Consider the following 14,161-nt stretch of genomic DNA (forward strand, 5'->3'; position numbering starts at 1 on the left):
TTGTTAGCACAGAGTTGATAAGTCAATTGATATAAATAGCAACAGTATAAATATATAGTCAATTGGAATATGTGGCCAGTGCAGGTCATGATGTCCCCTACCAGAACAGGTTGGAATGCACACACAGTCATAAGAAGATCAAGTTTCCAGCCCACTTAGATCCAGCCACAATAATGGATGCACTTGAGGCATGTGTAGCTGGGAGTGCAATTTCAATTGAAGTGCCCACTGCATCCATTTCTGGATAGAGCTGATATTGTGACCATCATTCATGCTTTGGTACTGCCTAGGCATGATTACTGCAATCTATGATACATGGTGCTGCCTCTGAAAAGTGTTTGGCAACTGCAGCTGACCCAGAATACACGGAGTACAGCAGGACCCACCATTTATACTTACTAGTGTTAAAGGTTCCTCACTGGCTTCCACTTGGTTTCTGGACAGTTCTAAAAAACCCATCAAGAGCATAGGGAAGACAGCAGAGGAAAGTCCCATTCCATAAGCGGAAGTCCTTGTGCCAGGCTTCCACTGACAGGACTCATTAGTCAAGTTAGTGTATAGCCATGATGATGAACCACCATTCAGGCATGACCCTGCACCAAGCATTTCAGGGCGTTTATTGGAACTAATGCCTTGCCTGAGTCTCCCTTGTGCCTGCTGCTGCTTGGACCGTGAAATCCAGAGCCAGGGCTACAGTTACTGATCACTGTATCCGCCATGAATTTGTGTAATCCTCTTTTGAAGCTGTTAAGGTTGGTGGCCATCACCGCTTCTTGTGGAGTGCCATAGTTTAACTTTTTGCTGTATGAAGAAGTATTTCTTTTTGCCTGGCCTGAGTCTGTCCCTGGTTCTAGTATTAGGAGGAAGGGGAAAACTTCTTTGTATTTACCCCCTGCAAATCATGCATAATTTCATCTTCTATCATGTCCCCACTTTCTATCACTTATTAGAAAGCAAATAGCCCCAAACATTGCAACCTTTGCTTGTAGGGGAGTTGTTCCAACCCCATGATTTTCTTGCTTGTGATTTGCTGTGCCTTTCCCATCTCTATTCTTAGATGCGGCAATCAGTACTTTAAGTGATGGGGCTCCATAGGTTTATATGAAGGCAAAGGCTTTGAACCAAGGTCTCTTTATTCCGGGTCACCCCTAAGAAGTTTATCATGATTTATAAATCGCCTCCCAGCTCACCAGGGCCCTAGATGCTGTTCTCATCTAGGCTGTAACAAAGTTTCATGGGAGCCCAGCTCCGTAGTGAAACACCATCTGGGCACATCACTCAAACCAGCGCACATCTCAGTGCATTTGTTGAGAAGCAGACTGTGGAGGAGAGGGGCAGGCCTCTCTCTAGCCTTTCCTCTCTTGCTCATCAGTTCTATTTTTGTAAGGGTGATGTGTGCCGATTTCCTTCTGTGCTATGGAACAAAGGGGGGGGATACTTGCTGAGGGACATACCAACCTGTGATTGTAATCCTCCCTGCCCATCAGAGTAGTCCAGCTGCTCGAAATTTGTCCAGGGGGCTCTTTCTATGCTCTAATATCATTTTTAAAAAAACAAACACCATTATACTTTTGACTTTGTCTGTCCTGTTTGTATCTTACCATAAAAGTGTTTTAAAGGACATTCACGAAAAAAGGCATAACTAGATCTGAGAGCCATTTTTATAACTAACTATTCTCTGTTTGTCCAGCGGACTTAAGCAAATGGGTTCCTCCTGGTAGCATTATTGTATTTTCACAGACCCAAAAAATAAGCCTACAATATTAGTGAAAATGGAACAGTGAGGATTCTGCTGTTTTAGATGTGCAAGTGGTGATAATTCAGACAGCTAAGTACTTTTAAGTCCCTCTGACTTCAGTGGGAGAGTTAAAATATACTGAACACTCCCATTTGATTTAACAAGACTTTAAAATACTGAATGTTAACTGGCTTGTGTTTTAACTACTCTCATTCATTCAGGCACTGTGTGCAGGTTAAGCGGTGTTTTTAAAACAAACTTTGCAAGCGTACAAGGACCTTTCCTATTCTCATGTTTTCTTTAAGATTTTGGTTTAGTGTTAGTTAGGACTTTGATTCCATTCAGAAATAGTTCATTTCCACACGTTAGTTATCTGTCATTCAAAATATTTTGAGATTAGCTGGGGGGGACAGTTCTCTATTGTGAGATCTTTTTTTAAGTTCTCAATTTGCATGTATGTTCCCCGCATGGGCCATCAGGGAAAAACTGCCAGAAAGGGTGTGCCCTGAGGAATGTTTATTGCTTTGGCAGCCCCAGCACTACCAGCCTCCATAATGTACATGCAGTTCCTCTGTTGTGAATGCATTGATTCTTCTGGGCCTGGAGGCTTTTAGCATGAAAAAAGAGCTCTGTTCGCAGCAAGAGCTGGTGCAGCACCTCTAGTGTTTTACTTTAACCCGCCCTGCCCAATATCAGAATCAGGAACTGGGGGCCCACCGGATTTACATGCATCACATTTTGAACTGGCACTTCTGTTGCAAATGGGATGGGCAGATGGGGAAAGAGGGCCAAAAGCTGAAACAGACCCTTTGACCTAAATACCAATGTGTGTGGGGGGGGGGTTAGTGCCTAGCTTTTCCTATGGTTCTAGCCGTATACTCTTCTATAAACTGTGTCACTATGTAATATTAGGGCTGAGAATTTGTAGATGCAAGGGTCAGCATTCCTTGTGAGAAAGAAAGTGGGGGGTGGGGACTCCTGTATTCTTTTAATCAATTTTCTTGTTTTCATAGCAGAAGAACAGCTAAGCAATGCATGTGAAAGAAGCATTATGAAAAGGGGTTTTAATGTGTTAAGTACCTGAGCCTTGCCTTTGTACTTTGTAAAGCACCTGAGTTATGCTGTAATTGCTTAGAAAAACCCTGCCTGTCACAGTTACATAGACATTGCCAAGATTAGCAGCATTTCAGCCAGTCTGCCTTTACATTACCTAGCTAGTGTATAATCCTTTAAGGTGTGGGGGAGGGGAGAACCCTGTGGCTCTCGATGTTGCTTGACCATCATGGTCAGAGCCACCACAGAATGTGGATGGGGCAGGATCAGAGCCACCACAGAATGTGGATGGGGCAGGATCAGACATGGTAAACTTACGCTTTTTGGATGTATGAAAGTGCAGGCGTTTTTTTACTCCACTGTGTTTGAAAATTTTGACGTGGCTGCCAGGTGCCACACAAAATTGCTTGGGGGTTTGTTCTAGTCCACAGGCTCTATCCTAGGCAAGGCTATAGGAGAAAACGATTGTGAGCACATTATGGGTACAAACCAAACCAAATCAGTGGCAGTGAGAGGGATCCTCTGGGGAGCAAGCACTACAAATAGCCGGTCGCAGAGACAGAAACCTCTTGAAAACGCCAACTGCCCTTTTAGACAAATAATGGTGCAATATTTCACTACTATCACATTTTGTTTTAAGGCCCCCACCTTGTATGTTTTCTTGTTTTAATTAAATACTGTAGAAGTAGGAGCCTATATTCTGTGCTGAAAAATACAAACATCTGGAAGCTTCGGCGGCACGTGCGCACAAATCATTAATTAAGTTTATGAAGGCGCTTTCTAATGGGCTACACAAAAATCCCTCCTGTAATTGGTATATATGCTCAAAAGTTTTATTGTGAGTCAGAGACCATTATTCTGACCAGCTGCTAGAGAGTCACTGCTGAACCGCTGTTTCTCCTATTAAGCAGTCAGCATAAACTCTCCTCGTTACAGTCTCTGACATCGCCCCCAGGGCAAGAGGACACAGAAGAGCAATTGCCAAAATGCGTACGAAAATTATAGTTTTATTGTCCATACAACTGAAGGTTTGACTCTGGCTCCTGCTCCACTCCGCTTTTGTGATAAAGAAGCAATTCACAGGACAAATAAGCACAGTACACTATTGTAATCAAAGAAACAGGCACTATTTATGTATTGGAAAGACTGCTTCACAATAGTACCACACAGTCTAAAGGTCCAGAAGCTGCTGTTTTAGTAGATGCAGGGAAAGAATGAGGAACAGAACATTTGACAGAGCTGGAGAATGTAAATAGCCTCACTCCTTCTGTTTGTTAGTTTAACAAGCATGATTGGTAAGTTGGAACCATATATTTAATGTTTATGTAGGCATCTTCACCACCATAGCGCTCAAAGGCTTCCAGCGTCTCTTGAATCAAGTCTCCGATATTTTCACGCTTCTGCTGACTGTAGTCAATGCCATCTCCCGAATTAACTGATTGATTAAAAAAAGAAAGAATATATTAGGCTAGATGGTCTCGTGGAGATATCACAGCGCAAACCTTTGCTCTAGAAAATAATTACAAGTAGTGCAAACCAATGGTAAATTCATCTTCATCTGAAAATATAGGAGGTGCCCAACAACAACAACAACAATAACACCCTGGTTCTGCTGCACACAAATCTGTCAGAAAGCCTTCCATGCAGACTTCACCTTATCAGCCATACGTACCAGCAGGAGACCATGTTCTGCCAAAGTAGCTTCTCTCTGTACAGTAGACTGCAGATGCACTGGCATAGCACATGTGCCATTGGAAATTAGAGCCATCTCTATGTGCCCTAAGGCTGTAGATTTTTGCTGCAGCAATAACGTAAGGGCAGAATCATGAAATCTTAGGAATCTATTTACAAAAAGAACCTGAGCCTATTCTTATTTCCCCAGTTATTTCATCTGTCCACTGCTGGTTTCTATCTTTAGGGGACACTGCAGCTGGTTGTGGTCCTACGTGTCTATGCCTATGACAGGGGAAGCCAATGTTCCACTTTCCTGATGTTGCTGGACTCCAGTTACAATCAGTCCAGCCAGCCTGGCCAATGGTCAAGGATTATAGGAACTGTAGTTCAACAAATCTGGAGGGCACAGTGTGGGCTACCCCTACTCTGCGAAGTCCCTGTTAGGATGATGAGCTGAGGTAGGCCAAGCTCAGGAGCCAAGAGAGAATGGATGTACTACTGTCTCATCTAGGTAATCACAAAAGGTCAGGTACCTGGTTTTAATGTCTAGTTTGGCCAATCAGGAGGCTGCCTTATTAACTAAGGGGCTTGTGCTGGGTCTACCTATTTCCTACCAGCCTGAAGAGGACTTGAAGGCCCGATCCCACACAGTTCTGGATAGCTCACCAGGCAGTCTTTGCCTCTCTTTCTGAAGCTGCATTCTAACTTGACGCTTCTGAGAAAAGGGCAAAGGGCTGAACACATTACAGATTATTCCAAGGGGCCGGTCCCTGCCAAACACAAGATCCATTTGCTTATTGAGACTGGAAGAAAGGGAGTTGTGGTTTGTTGCAGAACAGTCATTTTGAAGAAAACCACACAACACAAGCAATGTTGGGGTTCTGGGAAAAAATGTGTTAAATTAAGTCAGCACCAATAGGGCATATTATTTGAGTCCTTATATGGAATAACAGTCTTTTCCATTTACTCTGCTGCGAGGCAGCTTGGGAAGTAACTGGTAACACATATCTGAAGTGAGATAGTATATCTGTTCTTGCAAGAAAGAAAGTCTAGATGCCTGTGCAAATATGGAACAAATGTAAAACTTGGATACATAATCCTTCGCCCAGGACTTTGATGAGACTTGCGCTCTGATTGTAAACATATTTATTTAGAAGTAGGCCTCACTGACTTCACTGGAATTGCTTCCAAATTATTTTCCAAGCCCTTACTTCAATGTAATCTCAATGGAAAATAATGTGACTACTCTGGAGTAAAAGGTTAATATATCATGGCCATATAAGGGAACATCCTACAACCCACTTCAGCATGAATATATTCAGAATCATACCAAAGATAATTTGGCAGTAAGTACTGGATGATTTAGAGGTTTGGCAATAAGACAGAGTTTTTTAGTCCCGTATATCTCTGGCTCTAACCCAGCATGGATATATAGTGACTGAAAACAGTGATTGCCTGAAGGTTATTTGATGGCTCATGTGACATTGGTTGGGCTCACTTTTGTTAATAGCAGACAGGTGTCCTCACCATAAAACTCAACGTCCCTCCTAACACTATTTATCCATTCTGTTGACAGTGTCAGAGAAGCCAGAAGAATCTTGTAGGAAGCCAAATAATCTTCTCCTTGCTTGACATTCTCTTCGGAGCCAAGGAGCAGTGAGGGTGCAAGGACAGTTTTCTTTCAGTCGTGTCTCTTGAAACATTAGCCCATTAGATCTGATCTATGAGGCTTCACTTCAGGGACTGTTCAGATGCTGCTTTGCACATTTAAAGCATAGGACTTCCCCTAAAAGAATCCTTGGAATTGTGGTTTTCCCCTATAGATTCCAATCACCCTTAGAAACTACAGCTACTGTGATTTTGGGGGGAAGTCATGTGCTTTAAATGTGCATTGAATGTGCTTTAAATGTATGGTGTGAAATTGCCCTAGGTCAGGAGTGAGAATCAGGCTAATGAACTCTCTTACTGTACTCAGAAATTAAGCAGGAGATTTCATGTCTATTTGAGCACAGGATCTTCTCAATTTATTACTTTCTTCCTTTGCTTGCACTTAGACTCATCCCAAGTAGAATGCTAGGAACAAAGCAGCATTTTAACAGTTCTTCACTCCAGCAGCAGCTGATTAGTAGGTTGATTCTGAAGTGGGTCTCTTGAGTTACATGCCCAAAATAAAACACATGCTTCTCTGCAAGGAGCTGAGCCACAATGACACATAGGGTGAGATTTTGCTATATTACATCAACAATGGTTATTTCAATGCACTTTATTGGAGGCCTAGACCAATGGTTGCTTTGTTCCCTCCCAAACACATGTCCCAAGCATGATGTCAGCAACCTCTGACTCCCTGGATGTTACTGCTTTTCAGCACTCCAAACCCATCCAACACTTTCTGACATTACAATAAATCACATGTGGAGGAAATCTCATGGAATTATCCATTCCAGTGTCCATGAAATAGGTTCTTATAAACCTCATGAGAGAACATAAGGACTTGAATATTTTCACATTAAGAAAACACAACTATGTTATATCAAAACTGGGTCAGTGAGCACAGGCAAAAGGAATGAACTAGAACACCAGTCCGGAAGATAAACAGCTCACAGTTAAAAGGTGTAAACATAACATATAGATTATATGCAACTCCCAGGTCTAATGTGACAAATTCATGATAGTGAGAGCATGACCAGATGCCATTTGAAATAAGCATTTATATGGGCTATCTTTCACAAACAATTTATGTCAACACCTTATTAGTGATTTTCCAATCCATTCCTTGGCTTTATCTGTGCCAGTGCAAGTCATGAGTTGCTTCTTCATACCTAAATGAGGTCACCAGTGCAATGTAGAATTATGATGACATTCCCCCAAAGTTGATGGGCATTGCCATTCAATTGGTGTGTGCACTGCATCTTGTGACTGATTATGCAGGGTGGAGGTACCTGCCCCCCCCATATTTTATTCAAGTTGGCACCCCTGGCATCTGATGATGATCGCAGAGTCCGGGATGGTTTAAATGTCACCCTTCCTTGAAGAGAAACTCTGGCAACTATCATTTATTATGTGAACTTTCACAAGGAAAATTGCTGGTCTTAATTCTTGAAAGGAAAGCAGTAAAATACTGGTATATTCTCTGTTTCCTTCACATTATTAGTTCTTTTTTTTAAAAAAAGTTGAACATGGAACCCTCTCAGGTGCCACAAAACTCAAGCTCATGTTAGGCACTGGATCTCTGCACCACTGGAGCTGTGGAACAGAGGAAGGAAGGACAAAGAGTTCCACATTAGGGCAGTCCCACAACAGTGAAATCAGGTGCCACTGAAGGGTCAGTCTGGTGCCGCTGGCTAATTTTGGCCTTCCTGTCATCCATGGTTCTCACTGGCCCTTAGGCTTGACCACTGCATTCACCCTTAAACATGTGTCTGCCTTAAAAAATGATTCTGTTTGCTCTTTCAAAACATTTACCACTCTAAAATAGCAAAGGCACAAAGCTAGAGATTTGGGTTAGCTCTGGGTAAGATAAACATACTTTGCAACTGTGCTGATGGTGAGACATGGTGATAGCTTGATCTGATGCAGACAGAAATCAGTAAGGATGCCAGGCTAGCAAAATAATTCTACAAGAGATGACGGCTCGGAGGACCGAGTAAAAAAATACTCCAAAAGGGTCAGGCATAAGAGAATGAGCTATAAAGGATGGCACAAAGTGATGCACAGACTATCATTACTGACAATGCATGCCACATGCAGAGCTCATATCCTCAAGACAGCCATTGTTCCTTCTAATTTCATGACACAGTTTATAAGTGACGCTACTGAAAGGCTATTTCAGCAAAGAAGACTCCCGCTATGCTCCACAATAGTTGCCCTACACAGCTACAGGAATTAGCAAATCTTTCAGGCAAAGATGGGGATGATTACCCATCAGGACAACATCCACCCCTGCATTTGCCAGCATTAGACAGATGAGTCATACTGATTTCCTCAGCACACCTAAGGCTAAGTATCTAGTCATAATAATAATTAGAATGAGTACATGGAGGGGTGGGGGAACCCTCGCCACTGGTGCGCAGCAGTCTCAGCCTGCCCTTCTCTAGCGTAATGTTATTTTCGTGTTATTTATTGTATAGCGAACATGTGGGCAACCACAGAAAAAGCTGTACATAAGATGCCAGAACCTGGATTGGATTCAAGCTGTTTATTGAAGCTTCCCTTAGTGGCAGAGAATTAATCAACATGAAGGAAATTTCAGAGAGCACATCTGTCATGCCACACTCCCCAAGTGAAATGTCTTGCAGACGCAGCATGCAGCAAAGGGCTCTTGTCCTAGGAAGCAGCAGTGTTATTATTACTGTGCATAGGAAAAGATTTTGCTCAATGCTGGGCAGAACTGCTGATCTAGAGAACTGGAATTAGAAATGGTAGGAGCTAGAATTACAAGTAATTCCCAGATTAGGGCATCAGGCTTCTGTCTGTTATTATCCACATAAAGGTACTTATTATATTAAAAGGTGAGTTTGCGTTTTTATATCCCTTAAGAGCTCTTTCAGATGATGGTACCAGAGGTGAGGCAATTCTTCCGTTGTGATTGTGGACAGCCAGTATGATGCAGTGGTTAGAGATCTGGATGCAGGCCAGGAGACACAGCCATGAAGTTCACTGGGTGATTTTTTAATATATTTATTTATTTTAGGCAATTCTATCTTTGGGCCATGAAAGCTCCCTAAGGTCCTTAGGCCAGTCATTGTGTCTCAGCCTATCATATATCAAAGGGCTGTTGTGGGGAAATAATGGGATAAACCCCAGGTATGATCACTCAAATCCTTTGAAGAAATGTAAGATTGTGTGATCAGAAACAAAACAAACAAAAGTTTCAGGACACACACACAAAAAGCAGTACTTCTTCACATAGCACATAAGTAAACTATGGAATCTGCTTCCTCAAGAGGTAGTGATAGCCACCAACTTGGCTGACTTTAAAAAAAGGATTAGACAAATTAATGGAGGATGGCTATGTTCTACCTCTGCTGTTAAATATGGGGAATTAAAAATGGAGAGAGTGCTGCTGTGCTCAGTCCCTATGCCTTCTTCTGGCAACTTTTGCAGGCAAGCTGGTGCCAAACATATTTCTCTGCTTTCCTTTAGACCACAAAAGTGAGGCCAAGAAGTGGGTCTTGTTGTCTGGGCAACCCAGGACCTCCATTCACACTGCCCCGATTTGAGCCCCAGGGAGGTCACTCTGGTGCTGCAATGCAGAGGTTTGACTTCACTGGCGGAGGCACACCTCATTGTCTCTCGAGACAGATGGATGTCAACAACTACTTGCTGGCTTCCCATTGGCATCTGATTGGCCACTGTGAGAACAGGATGCTAGGTTAGATTGGTCATTGACCTGATCCAGCAGACTGTTCATATGTAAACCAGATCAAATGCTTGTGATATTGCTTGATGTAGAAGGAGGACCCATTACCTGTCAGGCTAATAATGAAGGAGGATTTTAAATTGCTTCAAAATTTTCAGATTTTTGTTTTGTCATTTTTCTAAGAATGAATATTATTATTTTCAAGTGTTCATAAATACAACAAAACCTTGATTTCTGTAATATAGATCACCTATTATTGTAGAGACCAGAAATGGAATGTATCTGAAAAGTCTGGAAGGGGTATAAAGGCTCAACCCTCCAGTTCCATCACTATCCAACTACAATCCAAGAAACATACATGACAGTATGAAGGCTATGGTTACCAAATACTCCTCTTTTTTCTATGGTTCCTATGCAAATACTACCCTGCTCTCAGTGCCACAAACCCTGCTCCTACATTCTCCTTTCTGGGCAATGAGAAGAAGCACTGAACAGCTACCAAGCATGTCAGTCTTCCCTTTGCCATCCCCAATAATAGGTTGGGGGGTAGAGAGGAGTTTTTGTTTCACATAGCCCCTGGATGAAAGGTTCCTCCATCTTAGGGATGTTCCTATCCCAAGAGGAAAGTGACCATTCTGGGGCAGAGTCATGTCTATTGCTAGAGACTCAATGGATCTTGCATTACACACATCTCCCCGATCTTTCTTCAGACCATAGTAGAAGAGATGCATGCATGACACTTGGCTGAGTTGGAGAAAACAATCTGCAGGAGTAAATGAGATCTATTCATATCTATGGAAGTTCTTGATGGTTATAAAATGTACTACAGACTTTTCTGTGGCTTATTAGCTTCCGCTTCTAAGCAGAGGCAGCCGTCTCTATTCAAGATGTTTTAATCTTTTGTATGTGTTCAAACACCTCTATTCAAATCAATGATATATACTTGCCCTTGAAAAGACCTTTCCTCAAGGTCTTATACTTCATGGAAGACATAAATTGAAACTGGAATGGCTGTGTAGCCAGAAAGGTAGAAAAAGTGACTTCCCAAGATTTTAATAGTTCAAATCTGCCCGGGGTCTTTTTGAAAAGAAAGAGATTCAAAGAGACTACTGAAGATCCTTTGAAGCAGGTGCTAGAGTTCCAGCTTAAATCCTTTTGTCAAAGGCCATTCAACCATTTCAATGGAGAAGGCACAAAAATGTGTTCTGTATTGGTCTTGCTCCTCAGAGGCTGTATTGATCGTGGTCATTATTATCAAAACTGAACAATTCTGTTCAAGACATGTCATGAAACATGTAATTAAAACAAACAGAGATGCACACAAAGCACAGAGAAAGATCAATTCCTCAACTTCATGCATCAAATCAGGACAAATCAAAGCAATCTTTCGTGCAAAGATAACTGCTATCATCAGATGCTTCACAGCTTATGCCAGCTAGATTCTCTCTCTCCTCAACTACCTACTGGCCATGAGTTCTGTTGCTGTCTGTGGCTTGGCTCCTAAGGTAAGGAGCTCTTACCTTAAGCAAGTTTACAGAAATGAAGTTCCCTGCATCCTACTGCACTTCCCAAAATTTAATAGCAGCTGAACAAGTAATGTTTTTGTGAATGTGTGGGAAGCCTTGTGCTACAGTTTTCAAGCTTCCATTCAAATTAGCGTGCTGCATAAATATATTCAATGAACAAAAAACCTTTCAGTTTAATGTGTTGTGTTAAGGGCTTTCCACATTCACTCAAGCTCCAAAATGCCTGGAAATTACACTCCAAGCTCTACAGTGCCTTCCTCAAAGTTTTTTTCTCTTTTTTCCCAAAGGTGATATCATGATACAAGATCAGGATTTCAATTAAAGTTTAGGGAGAGAAGTACCTTCTACTTATATCAAGTATGTTTAGTTGTTCATATACCTAATTTCTGAAAAGGCAAGACTGGTCAATGATACAAGCTAACGCTGCCATTTTATGGAGAGCTATTCCCAACTCCAGTCCCTTACATTTAGTTTACATTTAGCACAGTCTGCATATTTCCAACACAATTCAATAACCAATAAAATCCAAAACTTGAATCTTTCCTGTACTATAGACTTAAAAATAACTTTGCCAAAATCTTCACCCTGCCAGGGAAATCAGTGATCTTCCCATTTAGATGCTGAAAATACAAATACAAAACCGACTCATAATGTCAGAAGGCAATTCTTCCCTTATCAAACTTGTCTTTTCTCTGTAGAAACTAGGAAAACTAAGATTGAAGACATGATCAGCATTGTTTAAACCGATCCATTGTTCATGCTGATCAGTTTAAACTGGTCAAAGAATCAGTGATACAGAGTGCAAAGGTCAGCCCTAAATGCACAGTATGTCATGTATTTATCATCTAAAGGAGACAGATACATTTCTGCACATGCAACCTCCGTTCAAACAATTTATATGAAATTCTTGAGTCAGCCCAGGACACTAGGGGTTCAAGAAATAGGCTGTATGTGTTGGTACAGATACATTAAATATATACTGTAAATATACAATAATTAACTTTGCTTAGGCATACTTTTTCTCATTCTTTTTCAAAGTCACCTAAGCTAACAGACATCATCACACTTTGTTGTGTGTGGAGAAGTGCTTTTAAAATTGTTTTTACTGTGAGAGTTGGAAGTCTTTATCCACAGTCTCTGAACTGTGCATACCTTTTAGAGATGCCAGGAAATAACTGAAGGGGCTCATTAAAGCCCAACTCAAAGGACATGAGCTTTATGACCCCCCAAATTCTTTGATTCACTTTAAAATTGGAGCAAGAGAAGAGTTGTCATTCTCAGGTTCTTAACCCCCATTAATGTAATGGAGGAATTTGCTCCATTACATTCAATAGGATAAAACCAAAAAGCTGCAAGGGCAAAATTCAGGAGGAGTGGGAGGAAGGAAATCCATATAGAATGCCCTTGCCCTTAGGGTATTTATGGAGTGTGGAACATGTATGGAATCGACTCTTCTAGGAGGGAGAGACAGCAGAAAAAAAGAAGTTTGCCAAAATGGCCCATGAAGCTGCTTTATACCGTCTACCCAGTATTGCCTAGATCAACTGACAGAGGCTCTCTGAGGTCTTTCCCATTACTTGATCCTTTTAATTGGAGATGTCAGGGACTGAACCCATGATATTCTGCATGCAAGCCACACCCTGTACCACTGAGCTACCCCCAACTGTGAGGTCACTCTTTCTTTAACCAGACTTATAAGCGGGGTGGGGGAGGGAGGACCAGCAACTTGGTAAGGAATTGCAAAGAATTCTTGGTAAATAATTGCAATGCCTTATGGTGTTTTTGGTAACAATGTGAGTGCACTAGAAATAGTTTTTAACTATTTGTAAATGGCTGCTGTTTAAACAAAAATCTTGAAAAGGAGCCAGGACAGCAGCTGTTATCATAGCTTTTCATTTCCAGGAAACATTAGCAACATCACATGCAATCCATTCTAAGCCCAGAAGTCCCCCCCTTTTTTTTTCGTAATTGAGATACTAAAATGAAAACAAAGCCACATATTTTTGTTAATGACACATGACATATGCAAACACGTCTGTCCCAAGAAGAGACCAGTTGGGAGGGACAAGGTCTTCCTAAAATGATTGTCATTTAGAGTATTTGCCCTTCTCCAGCAATCTCAGCCAAACAACATGCACAGCAGGAGACAGAATCATGAAGCAAAAATCTCAGTGGCCTTGGTGCAGCCTTTGTACTGTTGCAAAACAATGAAGTAAGGCACAAATCCCACTTAAAGGACCAAAGGGATCACGTTTTGTCCTTGTATGTTATCTGTTGGAATTCATACAAAAGAAGAAAAACCTCATATACAGAAGCTACACAATTTATTTATATGGACAAAGACTGAATGGATTTAATTGCCCATGGTTTGAAATGCCTTTGTTGCATATTATGTCTGATACTATGTTCACTTGTAAATGGAGCTGAATTAATTTGTAATTAAAAGCACACAGTACAAAAACAACACAAAACAAGCATTATTCATTTGATAATGTAATATGAAGCAACAAAGCATAAGGTCCATCTAGGGCAATTGGTTTCAAAGGAAACCAGAATTGTGCAGAAACATTATAATCATTTTTTAAAAATGCAAGTGTTCTCCCTTGGGATTCCATAAATTGGTTCTTATAAATTGGTTAACCCAATGGCAGGTGAAATGCTGTAGTGCTGTTCCCTCTCACAGAGGAACAGAGGATGCCTCAGGCCACAGGCCAGGAGACTATAGTGCAGTACCTCCTCATATCAATGTTACCAGAGTGCCATTGACACTCAAGTAACATAAGAACCTGCTTTAAGATGAATGGTGCCTCT

General features: G+C 41.4%; 1 protein-coding gene across 2 annotated transcripts in view; it reads right to left on the reverse strand.

The window, feature by feature from the left end:
* Positions 1-3,896: 3,896 nt before the first annotated feature.
* PACRG (parkin coregulated) overlaps positions 3,897-14,161 on the reverse strand; it is a 233,009-nt gene continuing 222,744 nt past the window's right edge. For both annotated transcript variants that reach the window (XM_082215353.1, XM_082215352.1), the window contains one exon: positions 3,897-4,226. In XM_082215353.1, coding sequence (XP_082071479.1) covers positions 4,066-4,226 — 161 coding nt within the window. In that variant the 3' untranslated portion in view covers positions 3,897-4,065. The remainder of the gene's footprint in view (positions 4,227-14,161) is intronic.

This window comes from Podarcis vaucheri (assembly GCF_965113315.1).
Source record: "Podarcis vaucheri genome assembly, chromosome: 3".
Taxonomy (NCBI): Eukaryota; Metazoa; Chordata; class Lepidosauria; order Squamata; family Lacertidae; genus Podarcis; species Podarcis vaucheri.